At 40.7% G+C, this 24,122-nt stretch overlaps 1 protein-coding gene across 1 annotated transcript in view; it reads left to right on the forward strand.

The window, feature by feature from the left end:
- The window catches only part of Ift57 (intraflagellar transport 57), a 55,886-nt gene extending 33,518 nt beyond the window's left edge, over positions 1–22,368 (forward strand). The window contains exons 7-11 of the mRNA XM_032900264.1: positions 16,789–16,860; positions 17,752–17,883; positions 19,338–19,400; positions 20,944–21,010; positions 21,998–22,368. Coding sequence (XP_032756155.1) covers positions 16,789–16,860; positions 17,752–17,883; positions 19,338–19,400; positions 20,944–21,010; positions 21,998–22,176 — 513 coding nt within the window. The 3' untranslated portion in view covers positions 22,177–22,368. The remainder of the gene's footprint in view (positions 1–16,788; positions 16,861–17,751; positions 17,884–19,337; positions 19,401–20,943; positions 21,011–21,997) is intronic.
- The last annotated feature ends 1,754 nt before the right edge of the window (positions 22,369–24,122 follow it).

Raw genomic sequence — 24,122 nt, forward strand, 5'->3', positions numbered from 1 at the left:
GATTGAGTGGGGCCACCCCTGCGCTAGTGGACCTGAATTCTATAAGAAGCAGGTTGAGTAAGCCATGAGGAACAAGCCAGTAAGTAGCACCCCGCCATGGCCTCTGAATCAGTTCCTACCTCTAGTTTTCTGCCTGTTTGAGTTTATGTCCTGACTGCCTTTAATGATGAATAATGATATGGAAGCATGAGCAAAATAAACCCTTTCTTCCCCAAAAACCCTAAAACACACACACACACACACACACACACACACAAACACACAAACACACAAACACACACAAACACACACACAAACACACAAACACACACACACACACAAACACACAAACACACACAAACACACACACACAAATGTATATGTATATATAACACAAATATACATATGTATGTATACACACATACAAACACATATATGTGTGTGTGTATATATATACACACACAAATATATGTGTGTATAAACACACAAATATGTATGTGTACACACACACACGGAGTTGCAGAGAGATTGTCTGAGGGAAGTAAGGAAATTAGCAGGGGAGGGAGGGGCAAGACAGATGAGGATATGAAGGAGGAGTTGAGATGGTCAGAAAAGAACATGATGTACTCTGATAAAAATGTCTTTATAAAAGCCATCATTGTGTATAATGAATATACAACAGTAGTTTAAATTCAATTTTGTTTTTAATTATGAGAGAAATATGCAAGTAATGTTTCAAAGAAGAACAAGCCAGAAGTGTGCTGTGATTAGATCCAAAGCATATTCATTTTCTAGTTGATTTCTGTCCACCTGACACAACCTGGACATGTCTTGGAAGAGGGAATCTTAATTGGAAAACTGATTTCCTAAGATGGGCCTGGCACATCTGTAGGGCAGTTTCTTAACACCGATGAGGCAGCTCAGCTCATTAGGAGCAGCTCCACTCCGAGACTGGTTTATACAAGTTGACAAGGGTCCCTTCACAGAAGAGTAAAAAAGTTGCTACCAGGTTGTGTGTGACAAGCCTGACCATGCTACTTTTTACCGTAATGGGGGAAACTTTGAGACTTTGGACTGGGATAGCAGTGGAGGCTGTATGAAGAGCATCCCAGTAGGAACCTGGAAGACAAGAATGCTGAGAGTAATGTGGACTACAGAGGCCCGCCCGGCTCAAGAGTTATTAGAGGGGAGTAATAGTAGTGTGTGGGCCAGGGACCGTTCTTTTACAGTTTGCCCTTGTCTTAAGAATCTGCCTGAAGCTAAACTGGAAGGTTTTGTACTAATTTCAGTGCCAGAGGAAATTTTAAGATGGCCATCTATTGACTGTGTCATGTGGTTATTAGTAATCACTCTATTCAGATCTACAATAAGAAAGAGCAAGTCAGGCAAAAAAATAAATAAATAAAAGTATACATTTTGAGAAGAACAAGAAGTGTAATGTTGAAGCCATAGCTTGTGCTGAAAGACACAGGGAGAGAGGGAGTAAGGAGAGTGGCACCCTTGGAGTGAGACCTTACCTGGCTAACTCTGTAACTTGTGAAAAGAAAAGAGTTACTGTTTACAACAGAGCGACAACAAATCAAAGTTTATGCAAATGTAATTCAAGGAGAGGCCAGTTCCATCCCCAGCAGACTTGGCAGCATTGATCACATGGTTCTAGCTTTAGAGTCAGGAAGGATACAGTAAAGGTGTAGAATCATTCTCTGAGGTTAAAGAAAGCTGCTGAGACCAGGCTTGTGGGAGTGGAAGCCCAGTAAAGGCCATGCGTAGGCTGTTAAAGTAAAGCCTGGATTGTGAGACCCCAACCCACAGGAAATCTGTCAAAGAGAGATGCAGACAGGGAGTGGAAAGAGACAGACAGACAGAAGAGAGAGAGAGAGAAGTGTGATGCGGTCAACAAAGTCCGAATGCCGGAGGCATCCAAGCCTTTTGATGTTGGAAATGGAGCTACCAGAATTTGAGATTGGCCTGCTGGATTCTGTCTTTGGTCCCAAATGTTCTCACTATGCCCCAATTCTATCCTCTTGGAATGGTAATGTATATTCTATGCCACTGTATGTTAGAAGTATGTAATTTGCTGTTTGATTTACAGGGGTTTCAATTAAGAAATTACCCTGAATCTCAGAAGAGACTTTAGACTTTTAAACTTTATTGAGACTGTGAAAGACAATGGAGGACATTTGAAGTTGGATTAAATTCATTTTTAGTTATGATGTGGCCCCAAGCCTATGAGGACCAGAGAGAGGACATGGTAGTTTGGATGAGAACAGCCCCTCTATGGTCACATAGTAGAATCCTTGGTCCCCAGTTGGTGGAACTTTTTGGGAAGGATCAGGAGTTGTGGGCTTGTTGGAGGAGATGTGTCACTGGGGGTGGCTTTTGGGGTTTCAAAGCCCACACCATTCCCAGTTAGCTCTCTCCTTCTCTCTGCCTCATGTTTGTGGATCAGATATATGATATCAGCTACTGCTCTGGTATCATGGCCTCTGCCTGCTTCCAACCCCCTTGCCATAACAGTCATGGACACACACCCTTTGGAACTGTGAGCCCCAAATTAAATGTATGACAGAATATGTAGTCAGTATATTATGATGATGATTACTACTACTACCATTGTGTTCTTCTTCTGTGGGTGCCGAATCAGTGTTCAGGAAAATTTACAGTGTGTGTGCAGTGCTGCTTCTGTTGTCATCTAAGGAATATGTCAAAGCACCCGCAGTATGTTCTTCAGGAGTCTAACCGGGCTTGCATGGTTATCCTTTGCTAAGTCTTTCCAGTCACCCCCCGTAACTGTGCACGCTATGAAGCGTCATTGCAGCACGTGGGTGTTACCATTTACTGTGTGCCACGAGCTGACCCTGCCAGCCACTGAATGTGCATTTCTCACTGAACCCTTCCCCACCACTCAGAAATGCAAGTACCTCTTACCTCAAATGAGGAACTGTGAACAGAGAAGTCAGTCGCTATGGAAGTGATGAAAATAGTATGTGAATGAGAGTATAACATGTGATTAAAGGTAGAAGTTGTAAGCAAACCTAGGTCACTTGACACCAAATCATAGTACCCTACCACCCCGTACCTTGTACCTTAGTTTCCTTATCTGGAAAAGCGGAATTTGTTGTAATGCCTCCCTTAAGGAGTTACTAAAAGACTTAGTGAAGGAGCCCATCTAAAGCACATAGGATGGCATCAGAGGAACCCCGCCATGCTGACCATTATTCTGTAGGTTTTTATTCATACAACTGACACTATACTGCTTTTCAAAAATATTGCAGCCAGGCATGGTGGTGCAGGCACTCGGGAGGCAGAGACTAGTTGATCTATGTGAGTTTCAGGCCAGCCTGGTCTACAAAGAGCGTTCCAAGAATGCCAGGGCTATTACACAAAGAAACCCTGTTTCAAAAAGAAAGAAAAGAAAGAAACAAAGAAAGAAAGAAAAAAGAAAGAAAGAGAAAGAAAGAAAGGAAGGAAAAAATCACACACACACGCGCGCGCGCGCACGCGCGCGCGCGTATATCCCATTGCATTGCATTATATGTATCCCACATTATTTTGAAATAGGAATGAATGGAACCTGACCATTGGCAGTCCTTGCACTTCCCATCAATACCCAACTGACTTCCAGGTGGAAGAGCTGGCGTGTCCAAGCTCAGCCGGTTGGAATCAGACGGGAAAAGTGTGGGTAGCGTGTACAGGAGCTGGGCTTTTGGCGTTGTGTGTTTCCTGGTATTGCCGTTGTCCATTTGAATATTTGGTGACCTAAGGTAAATGACTTCTTAAAATCATCAATCTTATTAGCCTCTATTAGAAGAATTTATTTTTATTTCAAGTTAATGGTGTTCTGTTTGTTTAATAATAGAAACCAAATAAATAGTAATATTTTTATTCCTCAAAAACATGGAAAAATAGGAACTGTGAAATCAGTTTTTAACTAAATTTTGCCATAGACTGTTTTTTTTTTCAGTAATTTGGTGCTTATTTCTAAAAGATTGTACATGACAATGATTTAATATTAGGTATTTAATAGAATGAACAAATGTTCTAATATGCCTCAATGCCCTATGGATATAGTAATTAAAAATTTGATTAATTTCTTAAGTAGATTTTTTTCCAAATTATAATTAAATGTTTCCTGCTTTGCTTTTCAAAGAGATGGCTGGGTAGGTACTGCCTTCATTTTGCCAAAGTGTTTCTAGTAATTACGTAAATCTTTAAATTCATTACAAGGAATTTAGATAAAGTGATTATTTTAAAGGCTTTGCAACATATATTTCTAATTATTTCAAACCTTTGAGTCGCTGAACTGCTTTCTACATTCCTCCCTGTTCTACAGAATCTCAGACTGCCATTGTAAAACAGAACCTGAAACTTTAAACTTCAACTCCAAGCAATTGAATTTTGTGTGAAAGTAAATAAAGCACTCAGGTGTTGCCTTGGGTGACTTACAGCAGGAGACCTTTTGGGAAGAGTCATTGTGCTTAGGATAAAATCACCACAATAGTTTTGAGCCTTTGGGCTTCTCAGTCACCGTGATAGCTAAAACCTAAGAGGGAAAAGAGGAGCCTTCATTAATCAGCAGGTAGAATTCCATTTAAATGAACCTGGAGGGACCACAGAATTACTATATTGGATCTCAGTCTCTTCAGATTGGAAACCAAGTCCTGCAGAAGTTACAGGGGTAGGCTTTCTCTTTTTATTATTGCAGACAAATCTGTACCTGGGAGCAATGGAGAGCACTTCTCCCATTCCCAAGCAGTAGAGAGACTAGCTTGCTTTGCCCTGTCCCTGTCACTGCATTTGGATACAGCATGAGAGGGTGTTAGCAAAAGTTAACATCTCTAAATATTTATGTATTGTTATAGTTTGGGAATAACATTTCTTAAGACATTCTCTAGTTTGGGAGTAGGAAACATTAATAATATTCTTGTATTCACAAGCCAAGAGATATAATGTATTCTGTGTGCTGGAAGACAGGAATGAATTTTATGTACATGATCATTTATTAAAATGGAATTCTGCCTGTTATTTGCATAATGGAGAAACTACGTTTATAATTCTTGGAGATTTTCTGGTAGACCTTCTATTAAAAATATTCATGTAATTTAAAGAAAAATAAGACACCCAATTTTAAAAGTCAGCTTTTACAATTATAGCAACAAATGTAAATACAGGTGGCAATAAGTTGATCTCCATGAGGCTCCATGCAGGAGTAATAGCTCCAATTACTGTCACAAATGTTTGTAATTGTATCTATTGCTGCCAGACAATAAATGCTTTTTAATATAACAGGGCCATAAATGTACATGCTGCTGTTGTTTAAACAAAATACAATTTTCAGTAAATTTATCCTTGAAACACCTGCTATAATCAAAAAGAGGTGAATGCTATCAAAATAAACTGCCTGAATTAACTAGACACACATACATTTTTAGAACAGCCTGCATGATTACTCAACTGCCACATTATCTCAGAATGAGGGAAAATACTCACTGATGGACTTTTATAGCTAGCATTCTTCAAAAGAGAGTGCACAACGCAGCTATTCTTTGGGACGGTTGTATTATTTCAAACAAGATGTTATTTTGTGGACTGGAAGTTGTATTTGCAAGGTCAGCTGTTTGCTATTGCTTTTGTATTTGCTTTGTTGCATGTGGATTGTGAATAGCTACCAGATGGTGGGAAAGGTTATTGTGCTTAAAATTATACTGAATAATACAGCAAACGACTGGAGACAAAGTCAGTCTCCGTAATCAACAACAAGATCTTCAGTTACTTCTGTCATTGTCCTTTCCGAAGGCTCTGACCATGGTTTAAGTGTGGCTGATGATGCCTTCCTCTCCGTTTACCCTGAGAGTGATTAATGCTTAAACTAGACCTAGTAAAGGGCCCATACAGCACAAATTAAAATAGATGAAAGAATCTTTTGACTTAGTCATTACCATTAGCTGTAACTGAAGAGCACCAACCGTGGTGGCTGACTACAAGAAAAGAACCAGTGGAAACTGCATGCTTTGTTAATACTGCAAAGGCAAGAAACCAATGCCTCACTGCCCGCAGACCTCAAACAGACACCTGTGATTGAGAGTGGTGAATTAATATATATTGATTATAATTAAAATGTCTAGACTGCCTAAATATTTCATTATTGTAAAGTATGATTTAATGTTTCCTTGAATTGCTTAATATAAAATATGAATTGGAGCAGAAACCATTTGTCACATGGACCTTCATGGAAAATGTAGTTTTTATTGGCTTGACTCATTTTTTCCAATCCAATGTTAGAGTCATTCTCACCATTACTGTGTTTTATTTGAAATTTCTTAGTATTTGAACAAAATTTTATCCCCATGGCTTTCGTTCCATTATTTTTGCCTGTTTCTTTATACCAAAGAAATGACACATGTTTCTTGGTTCTTTAAAAATGTAAAAGATAACCAATTTTTGTTTGTTTGCTGGAAGGATGTTGAATGTCAGTCTGAGATTGAAGTTTTGATCATCAGATTCTTAAACTTAGGTGCAACTGTTGTTGGAACCTTGACACAAAAACAAGAGTCACCTGGGAAGCGAGAGTCTCAATGGCTTGCCCACATTATATTGGTCAGTGGCCATGTGTTTGGAGGATTGCTTTGATTGTTGATTGATGTGAGGGCCCAGGCCACTATGGGCAGTGGGACTCTGGGGAATGTGGTTAGGGGTCGTGGAAGAACGCTGTCTGAACTCAAGCCTTCTTCCATGATTTCTGCTTTAGTTCTTGCATGATTCCCTGCCCTGACTTCTACCTGTGATGAACTGTGACCTAGAAGTATAGGACGAAATGTACCCTCTCCTTCCCTAAGATGCTTTTGGCTATGACATTTATTACAGCAGGCAAGCATACCAGAACAAGTGTCAAGTGTACTCATCAGGTTTTCACAGTAGTTTCTCAGTATCACATGAAATACTCATTTCTGACTTGATCTGTAAGTACTTGCCTTGTGAGATCTCTTCTCTAGACTTGTCTTTCTCAAGCCTATGAGACTTCAACAATGCCCATGTAGTCATATAACAGGAGTATATTCTGGGATAGGCATAGTAACAGGTCTTAGTTAACATGGGAAAGCTCCTTAGAAGCGCATGGTACTCAGTAGTGATAACCTCTGTGCACAGTTAGAGTGTGATTGTTTAACAAGTTATCACCGTTAGCCACTCTGGATCTCTAGTCTGAATTCAGTTATAGGGAGGTGCGAGGCTGTGTGCATGGCTGGATGTTTCTCTGCAATGTAAAGAATATCTACAAAAGAGAAAATTCTCAAAGGAAACCTCTTTACTAATGGTGATTATCCCCACACCCCACAAAGCAAATCGACTACAATATGCATTCCACGTATGTATAACCATTGCCTCCTCACCCACAGAGTATGTGTTCAAAGGTTGCTAGTGGACACTTGTGCCTTGCCACGAGTCTGAAACCAGTGAAAACATCCAACTATGGATTAAAACCAGAAGTCAAAAGAAAACTTTCCTTTTATTAAATTTAATTTTATTTGTTCTTTACCTATTCACTATATATCCTGCTCATCTGCCCCCAGTCACCCTCCCACAGACCTCCTCCCCTTCTCTTCTGAGTGGGTGGGGGCCCCTTGGGTATCCCCCCACCCTGGCACTTAGAAAACTTTCTCTTAAGTTGATTTTTCTTTAAGTCATTTGTCAAATTGATGAGACGCTGACTAATGCAATAGCTTATTCCATTTAACATAATGTCCTCTATTCCATCAATGTTACTGCAGATGCTAAATCCCTGTTCTTGTTAATGCTACAAAACAGTCTGTGGAGTTATGCACATTGTCTTTGCGCATTGCTCCCATTTCTGTATTCCCCACCATGTGCCCCTTTCAACTTCATGCTCTTTTTATTTTTTAAGAACTCACCAAATCCAACTAATACCGGACTATAGCACACCCCCAAAGAAAACTGACTCTTCTTCCCCCAGAGGCCATCAGCTGTCAGTACCTACTGTGCTAGGGGTAGAGGCTTCCTTGCCCTCCACATTCATGCCAGGATGCTACCTGACTTGATTGTGTGCAGACAGTGTTTAGGAACCACTGCTGCCATGTGTGTCCACAGTACATGGAACTTGCATGGCACAATGTGCATTTGGGAGGTGAAAGCTCATGGGGTTGCTTTTCTCCATCCACCATGACGTGAATTCCACAGCTCTAACCATTAGTCATCAGGCTCGCTTGCACAAGAACATTTACCCAGTGTGTGTGTGTGTGTGTGTGTGTGTGTGTGTGTGTGTGTGCGCGCGCGCGTGCACGCGCCTAGGATCTACGTGTCTCCACTCACAGCCCAGCCCAACACTGCTGTCACAAGTCAGCGCCTACATTCTCAGCACTGGCTAAGGCTCCTAGCTTGGATCCTCAAGCTTGAGAGCAAGCACTTCCCTGCTCAGTCATCTCCCCGGCCTATTATACTTTATATCTTACTGTGATCTGTTTATATTTGATAAATTTCCTATTCAGATTAATGTTCTTTTCCTTATTTTATTGAACATTCCAATTTAATTATATTCCATTAAGCCTTTAAAGTCATCATTCGGAATCGTTTTTTCAAACAAGTCATCTGGATGTGTTCACTGCTTAGACATGCACAAAGGTTTTATGATCATGGCTAGAGAGTTGCTGTGTTCCATAGGAGGCATGATTTTCTCTGTCATGCTGTATATATGCTCTTTGTGCATCAGCTCTGTTGACTTTGTCAACTCATTAGAGGGCTGTTGTAGCAAAAGGCTTTTTCTCCTGGCAGCATGTCCTTAGATATCAGTGGTGTTGACTTATGTCTAATGTGAGCACGCTCGTACACTCACTGAATATATCCTTCAGGTGTAATCGGTATTGGCGATGCCTGTATGTATCTATGTACTCCACTGCTGGAGTATGTGGTATTGCCTTTCCAGCTAAGATGTACAGCCTTGAATGGTGGTAGGTCACTAGTGGTCTCAGAATGATAAGCAGCAGTGAAGCCAGGATCTCCATGACTTTCTGAAGGCCGCAGGGAGAAAGGGTGGCACAGACAGGTTCAGGTGGGCATGATGTAGTAGGTTCAATACCAAACATGGGGCACCTACAATATTAATGTATGCATGCTGAGTGGAGGATCAGGCCATTCTGGTGGTCCTTGGCAGATACGCTGTTCCTGACAACGGGAACAAGTTGTTTATTGGTGTTTGATGACCCCTTGGTCTGGACCACACCAGTGGCTTAAACTCTGTTTATCCAGGGTTATAGGCATGCTGCTGCAAAGACTGCGGTTGGCTTGGTAGAGTTAGGCTGGATTCTCAGTGTCTCACTGAGTCCTAGCTCTCTAGCCGTCTTCTAGTATCAAGGGTGCTGACACCTCGGCGTGCGTCTGTGTGGAAGAGGCGTGAGGTGCTGGCGCCTCGGCATGCGTCTGTGTGGAACGGGCCTGAGAAGACATAGCAAAGGCTAAACTCTTTCTCTAGGCTGTTGAAGGAGCTTGTGTCTCCAAGCACTCCTTAAACTGTCCTCCGACCTCTGAGGGATGGATGCAAGGTTCTCAAGTAACAAATGTTTCAAGAATTCATGGAATTGGTAGGAAATTATATTGACCTCCTGTTAACCCAGTTGCTGCCAAATGAGGTCCCTCTTGATTCAGGACCTAAATTAAACTAGGGGAATAGGATGGCTGATATGTACTTTGCTCCTTCCTTTCTAACGCTGTGTCTCTGCCACATCCCTACTGGACTTCAGAGTTCCTCACACATTCTTGTAGAAGAGCAGACTTTGTTTTTTTGAGGAAAGTATGTCAAACTCCTTCATTAACTTACTTGCTGATGTCACCTTTCTTTTAAGTATTTTTTTAGTGTGAAACCAACTTTGCATTTTGAAATAAATTTAAAGAAAAATTATTATCTTTTTATCTTTTTCATCACTACATTTGATTTGCTAATATTTTAGTAAATTTTTAATTCTTTTATATAAAGGTATGAAAGGTATTAATGTATGATTTGTTGTTTGGTGGTTTTGGCTTTAGGAACCTCTGTCAAGTTTTGATGTAGCGCTGTATGGACCGCATGAAACACATTGATGCTTTCTCCCCCTTGCCACCTTGGTCCACCTCCCCTCCTTACCCCTCTCCCCCCTTTCCACCCCCCTTCTTTCTACTCGGCAGTAGACTTGCATAAGATTGTTATTTCCTATTTAATTAAATGTTTGAGACAATTCACTGATCAAGCTGTCTGAGTCTGGATATTTCCTAATGAGAATGTTTTTAATTGTATTTGCTGATCCTGTGAACATTTCCATTCATTTCTCTGGCTGTTAATATATCAATAAGCTCTTGAACTATTTCAGATAGGAAGCCCTGTGTTAAGTTTGTCTTACAATAGCAGAAGTGTGGTAGCCAGCCTCTGTAGAGAAGGCTCGTTTGGGGAAGAGCACAGGAGCTTTCCGTTGGCCCTGATGCTGTTAGGAGGCAGCATTTTACGTTTTACTTTTGTTCTTGTGGTAAACAGCTCACCTCATTGTAGGAGCGTGGAAACAGAACAGGTTGGGATCCTCCTGCCCTTCTCACGAGCCTGTGCACAGCGGTCCAAATATCTCTCACTAGGCCCCACTGAACGTTTCTTTCCTTTCCTAATGTCTCCTAGAAATCAAGGCCTACGGCTTGAAACTTTTAGACTCTAAGTTTAGAAGCTATGAAAATTCAAATTTTACTACAAGTCAGAGTAAAGTCATCTTTTCTCTTGTCCTCGTCCTTACTGGGGATCTGTGTTTTGATAGTCCTGTGTAGGTTTGTGCCTGACAATGGATATTTACCTGTGTGACTCAGGCTTCCACCTAAAAGTAACTAAATCTTAGCTTCTGCATCTTAGTAGACTCTCTACGTAAAATATATGTCCTGATATTCCAATAGCTGTTAGCATAATGCTTACATATATTAAATGTTATGCTGTTAACATTGTAGTTTTATTCATTAGATTTAAAGAAACCATAGGATTCATGTGACTGTTGGAATTCTATCCTACCCTAAAGCAAAGAAGCAGAAAGGCTTCTGACTAGCCAATCTCTGTGCATATATGTGTGTATACATGTATTATGCATGCATGTATCTGTATTGTATACTATATATGCATATGCATGTATCATGTATATATGTAATGAGTGTATTGTATTCTATATGTATATATAATGTTTATATGCATGTATATGTATATATTAGGTACACACGTATACGAGTGTGTATTATATATGTGTATATGTATGTATTTATATACATGTATATGGACACACATATCTATTGAAGCTCATTTCTTTGTAGAAAAGCCCCATAATCTGTCTGGGTAAATTGTACTTTTGTTTTAGACATCGTCCTAATAGGGTTGTTCATTTGGAGCAGACTAGAAGCAACAAGATTCCCTGATGTCTGTACTTTAGCAAAACAACAGGAAAATGATTCCACTCGGTGTGCATGTTTGAATAGGGAGTCCTCAGGATCTCTGTTTCTCTTATTGAAGTCGAGGGACAGGGTAAGAAAATGAAAGCGACCGCTTGATGTAAAGAGAATCTGTCTGAGACAGGAAAGGACATTTGGTTTCCTTTTCAATTGACAATAAACTGAGAAAGTCAAACAACCTCAGTTTGTTTCCCAGCCTGTGAGCTGGAGGACAGGATTTCGTTCCTTACACACTACAGTAACCATGAAAACTTCCAGAGAAATTCTGAATTGAAACCAAGCCTTAATGGGAAAAAGAGATTAACTGTGTAAAATAAGAGCTCTAATGGAAACCTTTTATTTATTAGGATGCAACTGCAGGCAGCGGTGCATTGAGATGTCACTGGTGATTATCCATAGTGGGGCTGGGGCAGAGACTGCAGGACAGAAGAGAAAGGAAGGCAGATGGCAGAACAGAGGAACCATTGTAGTCCTTGGGAAGGAGTGATTCTAGCTACAGCAGTGCCTTGGGCCCTGCTCCTGCTTTGAGGAAGCAAGTGCTTCCAGTAGACCCTGTGAGCCCGCCATATGACCCTGTGAGCCGGGTGGTTCTTCCCAGTTGTGCCATGGATTTCTCGTCCACCTAGAAGAACACTTCCCAGCACACAGAAGGATCCTGCCTTGGCTTTCGTGTGATGAGTTCTGTTCTGTTATGTTTTGTTTTTTAGCACTGTCTGTCTATGAGCAAGGAAGCCCAAACTGGATTTAAGACGGGAGAGTCTGACAATTTACAAGTTATATGTTAATGAAACTCACATATGGATATACAACCAACCCTAGCTTATCTAATCTTTGCCTCTGTTCCCAAAAGGTTCAGAGAAAAGCTTTTAGTCATTGAGTTAGAAACCTCTCCCAACACCCCCCCAAAAAAGAAATTAAACAAAATCTACATATGCAAAGAGACCAGTCAGATGGTGTTCTGAAGTGCGACTCAGAGACCATGGAGCCTCCACAGTCACCTAACAGCTGCAGCCAGATCCCACCCATTCTGACTGTGTGCTGTGCTATGAATCACCAGCTATAGGTCCTTTTTCCCAATTTCTGAAAGGGGGCGATTCAGAATATAATTTAGTGCTGAAGAATTCACAGTGAGGAAAGGGATTGTGCTTACAATACCTTTTGTCATTTACCCCTCATCAATGATAGAATTATGAGACTTTGTATGAAGGGATTTTGAAGAATAACCTGAATAACAACCCTGAAGACCTGGGAATAAAAACAGATGGTCAAGGACCCAGCATGCTCGAGGCCTAGGGTTCAGTTATGAGCACAGCAAAGAGAAAGAGAGCCTAAGGAAGTGGTACGCTGGATCACTGCTGTTCTCCATTCCATTGAGGAGAACGTTTATAATAGGTGAGACAGATCTCAACAGACTGGAAAGATGCTTAAAGAACCCAAGAACGTGCTTCAGAGCACTTAGCGATAGGTGGCCCGTGGCCTTCAGGGCCACACAGTCCTCAGCGAGTACATGACAGACAGAGGTCTTAGTTTATACACTCTTGGCAGTCTGTTTTGTCACATGGAAAATCATTACATGACGTACGAAAGTCATAGGTGTGGAAGTGCACTTTCCTGACAGAACAAACACTGGAAAGTTCCTGTAGCCTAACTAGCCTAACTAATGTACTTCTCTTCACTATCAAAAGTGTCTATGCTGCTGGGTGGTTGGCAACACATGCCTTTAATCCCAGCACTCAGGAGGCAAAGGCAGGCATATCTTTTGAGTTTGAGGCCAATCTGGTGTACAGAGGGAATTCCAGGACACCAGCGCTACACAGAAAAACCCTGCCTCAAAACAGAAACAAACAAACAAAAAAATGTGATATAATACATAATGGTCTGCTCTGCAACAAAACCTGCCCCAAACCACAGTGGCTTACACTGACAGAAGCACATCATCCTCCGGCCGGGCAACTGATGCATGGTCAGCTGCATTAATGCTCAGACCCAAGCTCGGGCTCAGAAACTCCTGAGTAAGGCAGCCTCCTTACTTTGACTGACAGGACATGGACACTGTTTAAGATGGATACCTCTCCCAACTTCTATACAGTCCACCATTCCACTGAAAAGACCCACCCAGCCTAGACCAGCATCAGTGGACCCAGGAGGTACATTTCTCCAGTTACCAGCCAGCAAGTCTCATAATACTCCACAGCAGTGGTTCTCAACCTGTGGGTCCTGACCCTGCTGGGGGGGCTGGGAGGGGATCTGGATGACCCTTTCACAAAGCTTGCATATCAAATATTCACATTACAATTCTTACTGTAGCAATGAAATTATTTTATGGTTGGGAACTATTTAAAACCATCTCAGCATTAGGAAGGTTGAGAACCATTGCACTATAGGGAAGGGAGAAATGGATCAGAAGGGATGACAATGTCTACTTATCTCTCCAAACCTTTACGTCTTAAATATGTAAAATTACATTAAAGTGGCTGTAACTTAATGCATTCTCCACCAATGTTCGAATTGCTAGCATCGTCGAATAGTTGCTTTTACTGTTACTTATTACTAGAATGCAGGTAGGCTTCAAGTCCTTACATATCATTAAAACCCATCACTTCTCCATTCTTACCACAAAAACCTTTGTAAAGCTTTCAACCATCTCAGTTGTTGGTTCTCAAATATATGCCTCCCCCTTTTATATTCATGTTTTCAAAATGTTAGTTATAGTCAAAGTCACATCCCACTATAACTATGTTAAAACCTGTTCAGGAGCTTCTTGGACAGCTATGAGGTTTTTCTTTTTCCTCCCTTTTTCTTCAGATAATTAATGTGATAAAATTTTCTAGAAAGCTTAGCAAATTTTAAAGAATAAAAATGGAACTTAAGTTGTTCTATATTCAAACTCATGCTTTAATGTAAAGTACAACATATATAATCCTAACTTTAAATATCTAGTTTTTGAGACTGTATTTTTCTATTATCTGTATGCTATTAAGCATACATTTTTGCTATCATTAAAAGAACAGGAACTTAGCATTTAACATACATTAATGTTTATATAATGCAAAATACAGAGTTTTAAATCTCAAAAATAAAACCAACCTTTTTTCTGACTTGGGTTTTAAGAACCCTGACATTACCTATGTGTTCCGCTGTATATCTTCCCTCCCCTGTCATGGTACCTACCATCCTCTTCCCTCCCCTGTCATGGTACCTACCATCCTCCTCCCTCCCCTGTCATGGTACCTACCATCCTCAAGCCTGTGGACTCTCCGTAGTTGCTCCCTGTGTTTCTGGGTAACCTGTGTCTCTCTCTCAACAGTGTATTTCTGAGTTCTCCGCTTTGAGACTTATAAAAATACCTTCATATTATATGTATTCTTTTTAATAGTAGCATTAATACAATATGGGCAGTATATTTTCTGGTGTTTTTCTGGGCATGAATCTGTTTTCAGTTAAGGGTAGGAATATTTTTCAGAGTTAAAACTGTTGGATTAAAAGATAAGAATATTTTAAATACTTGTTTGCTTTTTATAAAAATCAGTTTTCATCAGGAAATATGTCCATGGAGATTTTAATAAGATACATATTTAGATTTTTCTGGCAGATAATTCCAAGTCATGACTAGCTTTGTATTTAATTGCCTATAAAAATTAGAGAAATTTAACAAGTCTAATACCAAATCCCTTAGTCTTTCCTGTCCTTGTTATGTGTTGCATGACGTGGTATTCCATTCCTTTGTCAGTCTGGGGCCCTTACTGACTACCCCTCTACTTCCCACCTGCACCAACCATGTGACTCCTAAGTCCCCTGCTGAGAATGCCCTACCTGCCTTGTCTCTGCAATGGCAGTTGGATGTATCCCTCTCTTTCATTCAACTCTGCATGAGCTGGACCACTACACGGCCTTTTGACTGGTCTCCCACCAGTTTTCAGAATCTTGATCTTCCTAGTGGGTCCAGTAACATATCACTTTTTCAAAACACAGACTTGGCTTGAAGATTCAAACCAAAACCTATAATAGCATACCCTTGTGCACATGGTAGAAGCCATACTCCTTGGATGCTAGAAACAAAGCCCTTATACCTCTTCCTTTGGTTTTATTTCGCCACGATCAAGCCCATCTACCTCTCACTCCATGATTCTGTGTTTTACACTTGAGCCAACCTACCTGATATGTTCCTGTGTTTTCCTTGTTTATATTACCTTCAACCTCAAATGCTCAAAAGGTTGTGCTACCTAACTGTTACTGGTGAGAAGACAGTCCCTAAGTTCCTTTCCAGCTTTTACAGCTTGAGATGTTACGTTCAGGATGCAGAGAGACCCAGGAACGGGTAGTGCATGTTCCGTCTGTGTTTCGCTGTTCTTACTAGTGTCAGGTGGCTAGTTGTCCTCTCCTGACCCCTGCCATGGCTACAGCGTCAGTCAGGGACTTAGACTGCTATGTACCTGTCGTCAGCTTCCCCTCTCCTGTAACCAGGTCTCTGCTCTCATAGGTATGAGATTATGTGTTTCTTGAGGCTCTCTACAGCTTAAATATGTTATAACTTGATATTTGCTCTGTTTGAGCACCCAGGACATTTTTATAACCTGTTGCCACGGGCATGTTTCAGAGCACAGACATGAGTAGAGTGAACTGTTCACATTTTTTCGGAAGATTGAGTAGCCACAGCAAGCAAGCCTGTCATTTTATGCTCACAGACAGTGACGCTGAGCCTACGTCCCACCACTGTCCTCAGTTTACCTCTCATGATGGATGTTGCTGAAGTCATTTAACGCTTTGACTTATAATGATATAAACTAAAATAATTTGAAGGTATCTTTAGGGGGTTACACAGTTGACATCAATTTAAAAGGCTTCCAGTAGCAGTAGGCTCTAGTAATCAGTATAGACTGCCTTTATTAAGGGAGAAATTCAGAAGTCTTGCTGAAGACTTCTGAATGAAAGCCCATTTTCATTTCCAAGAGACCAACTAATCTTTGATACATGATATTTGAGTAAAGAGTTGAGAGTTGCTTCTGGCAAACATAATCGTTACTGCTTAAGCAAGTATTTCTTTGCAATAATTAGATTTTTTTCATTTTGATGGGTAGTCATAAATATTAACCACCAGCAGAGCAAGAATAATTTGTATTCAAATTACCAGATATCACTCCATGAACACATAAAATAATTTACATTTACTTAGAACTTTTATCCTAAAGTGCCCTATGCTCTCTTTACATTCTGATTGCAAGCTATATATAGGACTCTGCCACCCAAAATAGGACAGCTACCAAGTAATCAAGGTAAAGGACACAACAGACAGGCAAAAGGTATTAGAAAATGTGGTATTTTCTGCTTCATTCCTGTGTGTGCTTATACCACTAGGATTGGAGAATCCACGTTGACCAAATGCACCAGCACAAAAGTGGAATTGAATCTGCTCTAAAGGAGACCAAGGTATGTGAATGACTTTAGACAAAAATAACAACAAAAAAACAAAAACAAAAAAATGCCTTTACTCATATAGGGCTATCGTGACAGAGCATGAAAGGGGAGCAGATATAATCCTTATCTCTCAGGATGTGATTAATTGGATATACTACAGAACATCTTCACAGCCCCAGTGCTTACACCAAGTAAAGTAAAGCAGGCTAGTTAAACCAAAGCTACTCAGTCAGACATGGTAGAATGCGCCAGCAGTCCATTTGTATTTTAAATATGAACACGGCCACCACACATTACACATACATATCTAACAGATGTTTTAGATTCATATCAATCTTTCTCTTGATTACCAACGTTGTATGAACTCCAGGCTGATAATGGCTGGAACTTGCAGCTCCCCCCGCCTTGTTACTACGGTAGAAGTGGGATCTTTAAAGAATGCCATAAAGAAGCAAGCTTGAATGCAAAGCTGTGGGTCTCAGGCTAGACCAGCTCCAGATCGTCATATTATTCCTTGGCTACTTTGATTTTGAAGATTATATACACGTTAGTGCAGTGACAGAAAGCTTAGGTGCTCTGGTATGCATGAGAACAGAAAGTCACTCGCACTACCAAGCTCCTCTTTTCTGAACACAGGGTCCATGGGCAACCCAGGGGCGGTTCCCTTGCTTCAACTTCCATGGTCATTGGATTACAGGACTGAACCATCACATCTGACCTCTTCAAAAAAAATTATGTTGTGACTGAAATGTTTCCCATCATAAAGTTTATTTGTTGTTGAAGTTTCAAACTGTCTTCTTTTGCATGCACTTGCGGATTGGGTTGAAGAATATTTAACTTATTTTTGCCAGTCTTGAAAAACCTTTTTATTCTTTTATCTTCTTAAATCCCATGGATTTCTAGGGGTTCTTGGACAAGCTCCATAATGAAATTAGCAGGACTCTGGAAAAGATCGGCAGCCGAGAAAAGTACATTAACAATCAACTTGAGCACTTGGTTCAAGAATATCGTGGGGCCCAGGCCCAGCTAAGTGAGGTAATTTAAAAATGCTTTCCAGGGATTTATTCCAACTCATGATGCTAATCCCTAAAATGCCACAATACACTTTGTTTATGAATTGTACAGTGCAGAGAGGGGAGGGTCTGCGGTGGATAGGATCTAAATGGATCTCTGTGTGAAATGGGCAAAGGATATATAATATCTAAGAATGTTCATCAACATTCTCTGCCCACTTGAAACTGAGGGAGGGCAAGAGAACCTCCATTTTATATGAGATAGAAATGATTCTCCCCCAGGAGGCCGTAAACACACTTGTTCATTTTATTTAGGTAAGCACAGGTTTGCTGTTGGCAGTCATGACTTAGAGCAGGAGGAGAGAGTCAGGATGCTGTGTCTCACTTCCATGTCTGTTCCTTAGTCACTGTTGAAGTTGGAGAAAGACTCACACGCATGTCTGTGTGGCTTGGGAAAGCAGCCTGCCATAGTGGCTTACAGCTTCCTACCAAGGAAGAGGGACGCAGTGTGAACTCAGAGACAAACAATTTAAGTTAATGAAAACAATTTTTCATTCTTTCATCATTTTAGAATTTTGATCAGAAAATAAAATCCCTGGCTTCTGAAAACACCTATTGGGATCCCATAGCTGTCCTTGGGAATGGATAAGGGGACACTTTTGCCCTGATGTTAGGTAAAATGCATTCAAATTAGGGGGCCCGGCAGAAGGGGAGCTGGGAGAAGGCAATGAGGGTAAAAAGACCAGAATGCATTGTGTGCATCTACGAAATTGTCAGTGAGTCATAATTTTAAAGCATACTTATAGAAATGAAATGAAAATAAGTTTGAGATGACTCATATTTTTAGAAGTTCTGAAAGACCAAGTTGAAAATAATTTTCACTTTTTATTATAGTCACTTTGAAATCATTATTCCCTCATATATACATGAATTCCTGAACATTTTTTACTGTAAAAATGCCCTCTGGTTAGAGCCACTGTGTATCTAACGTTAATATTGAATAATTGATTGCCAGATTAGTTTCCGAGAACATATTCTAGTTGGCTGCACTGTCATCCACTTTATTAATCCTTATTAATTGCTGAGCTTCAGACTCTACTCTGATTGATTTTTTTTTTTCATTTTAGAACTGATTTTCTCTTGCATAGCACACAAATTAGATTGATTGAGAGTCACCCTCCCAGAGTGTTTAGAGAGGGCGGAGGACAGTTTTTATTGTCAACTGTGCCCATGTGAGTTACACAGCTGCCATGGGAAGGCTGTAGTAGTTCATCATTTTATAGTGCTTCACTTAAATGCATGGAGCCTATTAATAAGGACATGAAATAGCTACAGTTAAATGTCACTTTCATAAATATATTCACAAATAAGAGGGCGTCATAAAATGCTGGGCAGAGACTGCACACACACAGAGGTCATATTTAAGTAATCTTCCTAGTGAGGATTTGTTCTTAAACATGGTGTTTTCTTCCTCAGGCAAGGGAACGCTACCAGCAGGGCAATGGCGGAGTAACTGAACGGACCAGACTCCTGTCTGAGGTACATACCAGCACACTAGGGCTCGCCCGACAGCTGGGCCCAGCCTGGCCGAGCCAGCCACTGCCTGAAAGCTGCCGAGTTCATTGAGTGTCCCTCCCAACGTCCACTTTAGAAGTTCCCTAACGAGTGAACCCATTATCCTTCTCTTGTTTCCTTAAGACGCCTGAGGCTGCGGGATTAAATTAACCGTACAACTTGCTGTTATTATCAGCACATTGATAACCTTCCTAATCTCTGTTTAAAATAGTAATTAGTAATAGAAGAGCAGGTAAAGCACCACCTGAGGAGTCTGCAGCCAATTGTAATGTGAGTCCTGAGGAGATAAAGCTGTTGTCTGCGATCGCTGTTAATGGTGTGTGTGATCCGGAGCCTGGGCTCTGTCCACAATCGAGACAACTCGCAACCTGTTCGCTCGGGAACTTCTAAAGCATTTGCGTGTCACTGCGTTTGTTCCCATGCTCGTACAGAAGAAAGACCTGATACATGTTGTCATTTCTTTATTTATGAGACTGAGATCTAAGACTATAGTTAGAAAACAGTACAATTTTCACAAGCTTTACCATTTGGACAGTAAGAAATTAAGTTTCTCTTATTTCAGAAATATTTATTTTATAATATAGCATTATAAGTATTTAGGCTCTAGCCCTACAGTGTTGCTAGGCAGATAAAACATTCCTCAGAAGGAAATGCTCACTAATGTGGGGTAAATGAGCATTTGAAGGGTGTCCGGGGACCACTTAGTCCTCTGGAGTCGCTGTTGTCCCCAGTTGTGATGTTTCAGGTGCCTGCAAGAAATTAATTTGCTTTGCCTTGATGAGCACTTTATTCCCTGGGAAGGTTTTACTCACCAGCACGACAGAAGTAAAGCCTATAAGTTACAGTAATTACAGCACAGCCTAGATTATATCAAAAACATTCAAATGTTAGAGATTATATTCCCCATATCATTTTAGAGATTACACTACTGGCGTGGAGTTCTTCCAGGAGAGGCTGCCGCAGTCTAATCTTGAGGTCAAGTGCAGATTCGTCTGGGATCTTCCTGTCAGCACTTAGGTCTCTTAGAGTTCAGAGTGGCACAGCAGAGCATTTTCATATCTCACCATACGTGTAAACGTTTCCTCGCTGGCCTAGGCAGGAAAGGACGGTCTCCTAGTAACTCTACTATTAAGAAAGATCCCTAGAAAGCCAGAGAGGGTTCTAGTAGCATCGTTGGCTAATAACTAACAGTTAGAGAGCGGCGTGGTAAATGCTAGTGATAATTGCACAGTTTGAGGGCTTCGTTCTGCAAACAACTTGATCTTCATTCTATAATATCGCAGCATGAGAAAGTTAATGCGAAAGTAATTTGCTAGTGTTTTATAAGCAGCTCTTAAAACCAGAATGCTTTGTGTATCTGTATCTGTTGTCTTTTATTTGAATTACATCAATAATATTCTTAATGTTTTATTTCCTTGTATCTACATTGGTTTTTGTCAATGTAGCATTCAAAAGATTTCAGGGCTCATTAAAATTCAGCATTCATAGGATTTTCTTTCAATGAAAGGTGACAGAAGAATTAGAAAAGGTAAAACAAGAAATGGAAGAGAAGGGCAGCAGCATGACGGATGGCAGTGAGTACTCCTTCACTTCCGGGCTGGGCTCCAGAGCCTGGGCGGGGCATTGTGGGTGGGCAGTGTGGCTCAGTGGGCAGAGGAGCTTGCCACTTCAGCCCGGCAACCTCAGTTCTATCTCAGATCCATGACAGAAGGAGAAATCCATCTCCTGAAATCTGTCCCCAAATGTCTACATGTTCACACACACGGAGATAATATATAAATTAGTAATCTATCTTTACTTGTTTTAAGACAGATAAGTAATACAAAAATAATGTCTGATCATCAGAATATTGTGTTCATTATAAATCAACTGATAAATGTTTACTCTAATTTAAATTTTATTAATTCAAGATTATTCTGTTTTCACCATTTATGTACAAAAAGACCTTAAGAATACCCCAAATGACACCAGGCCGATGATGTGATGACATTTGAGGTTTCTCCCTCCTGGCAGCAAGTCCTGACTGAGCTGGGCTTAAACAGAATTCGTCTCTCAGTAATTATCCTCCATTATAAACTGTTCAGTTTGACCAGGCCAGTGGTCATCACCTCTGGCTGGTATTTCAGAAAGATTGTCTAAGGTTCTGATGCTCTGTGCCCAGACTGGGAATCTAGAGTGGGATGTGGGATTCTCTTGCAGTGTTTTCCATGGGCTCATCATTTGGATCTCAGATGCGTCTTTCTTCCTTCTCTAGCTGGTCTATTCTCTGTTCCTGTAGACAAACCTGTGTTGAACACATCCTTACGTACCCACTTAGCACTTCTTTTCCTAGAAAAGTTAGAAAATTGAGCCTCAGTACATCAAACATTGAACCAGTTCCCATCCTAAAACTCTCAGGTGTTTAAAATACCACTGCAAAGCTGTGTGAATGTCAGCGAGTCATTGGCTGTGTTTTAACCCTATTTCTGGCTTAGGACAAACTGAGGAAAATGTCAGGCAATTCTCTGACAAACTGATACTCCAAACGAACATTTTTATTTCATGCTGTTTTTCGTCTCCAGCTCCTTTGGTGAAGATTAAGCAGAGCTTAACCAAGCTGAAGCAAGAAACCGTTCAGATGGACATTAGAATTGGGGTTGTGGAGCACACGCTACTTCAGTCAAAGCTCAAGGAGAAGTGTAACATGACCAGAGACATGCATGCGGCTGTCACCCCAGAGTCAGCAATCGGCTTCTATTAAACACATGGTGTTCCTGCGTCTGATGATTTGTTTTTTATATCAAATGATTTTTTTAATGTTGCATGGATTTCCAAACAGTTTATACTTCTTCAAGCATATCCAGTGGGTATTTTTGCACATGTTCTATCATGGTGACTATGATGGCTAAAGCCTTTACAATGAATATAGTATTTAATAAAGTACTTAAAATTATCCTGTTCAGAGAAGCTTTCACTGGCATTGCCAATGGCCTACTGCTGCCTGGTGGTTCATTCCTTATGAGAATGACCCTTGTGTCATGTGTCCCATGGCACTCTGGACGACCGACAGAAGACTGGTACATCTGGTGATGCCCAGAGCTGGTGCCATTGTATAATGACCACTAGTACTTACGTATTAGAGGAGCTGAGAATAGGTGTTAGAGTTCATAGGAAGCCAAATTTCCCTTGCCTCATCTCTACAGTTACATGATATTACTACCTCCTTAACTATAAAAATAAAAAGTCCAGCATCCATGTTAACAAGTGAAACCTAGTATTGAAATAGTCATTCAGCCATATTTGGTTCAGCTGCTATAATTAGGAAAGATGCCTGAGCCTGTGTCTGCATCCCACCCGTTCACACGAAGTCAGCTATGCTAAGCACGGTCAGGTAGAAGCCGCCATAATGAGTCTCATGGTTGTCGACTAGCGTGACATTCTTTTCTTAGGCACCCTACTCAGCAGTTTTTCTAGACTAGGATTTCTAAATCAGCCATAAGCATTATTGAAGAGTAGCTTTTCTGGGCTATGGCTCAGTTCTTATGTCACAGGCAAGTGGCCCTGGATTTGATCGTCAGCACTGTATAAACCAGTCGGTGATGCACACCTATAATGTAGACTCATGGTGAGGCAGGAGAGTCTGAAGTTCAAACTCATGGACCTGCACAATGGCTCAGTGGGGAAAGGCTCTTGCTACTAAGCCTGATAACTAGAGTTTTATCCCCAGGTCCTAAAGTTTGTCCACAGGTGTGTACACCTAGATGTGTACAAACATAGACACACATACGATAGATAGATAGATAGATAGATAGATAGATAGATAGATAGATAGATAGAAGACAGATACCTTTCATTAGCTTTAAGAAATAAAAGCACTTCATAGTAAATTTTGACTTAAAAATGCTTATGTTTATTTTATACTTAGGAACAACATATTAAAATATTAATTTTTAATCCTAATACCTTTCTCCCATAAATCATTTTTCTTAGCCCTTACTTTCTAGACATATAACACATTTATACACACACATGCACACACATACACATACACACACACCTCTTTTGTGCTCACTAAAACTAAGTTTAGATAAGAGAAAAATTGATGTCTATCATAAACTGCCACTCGAGACAATGACATTCAATACAATGGCAAATCAGACAACGTATTTAATGTGTAAAGGAACTAATCCACAGTGGCATGATAGGCAACGTGAACCTCCTCCACTGTGCTCACTGAAGAGCCCGATAGAAAATGTAGAACAGAGCCGTTGGCCTGGGAACGTCCTTGCCTAGGTTGTGTCTTAGCTGTGGATGCCAAGGGTCAACATTATGTGTCTTTTTGAGATAAGGTTTCTTACTGAATATGGTTGATTGGCCCGTGAGCCTCCAAGGATCTTCCTGTCTCCTCCTCTGTCTCCCAGTGCTGGGTTCACAAGCACATTTGACCACAACTGGCTTTGTATTAGGTGCTGGGGATCTTCCTCCTTGCACAGCAAGCAGTTTACCTACCAAACCATCTCCTTTCTTGGTTCCTAATTCTATCCTCTGCAAGGGTCTAGAGCTGTAGTTCTCAGCCTGTGCGTCCTGGCCCCATGTGAGGGTCACCTAGGATCATTGGACAACAGGGATATTTACAATTCATAACAATAGCAAAATTATGGTTACAAAGTAGCAATGAAAATAATCTTACAGTTGGGGGTCTCTACA

Source organism: Rattus rattus, chromosome 4 (genome assembly GCF_011064425.1).
Source record: "Rattus rattus isolate New Zealand chromosome 4, Rrattus_CSIRO_v1, whole genome shotgun sequence".
NCBI lineage: Eukaryota > Metazoa > Chordata > Mammalia > Rodentia > Muridae > Rattus > Rattus rattus.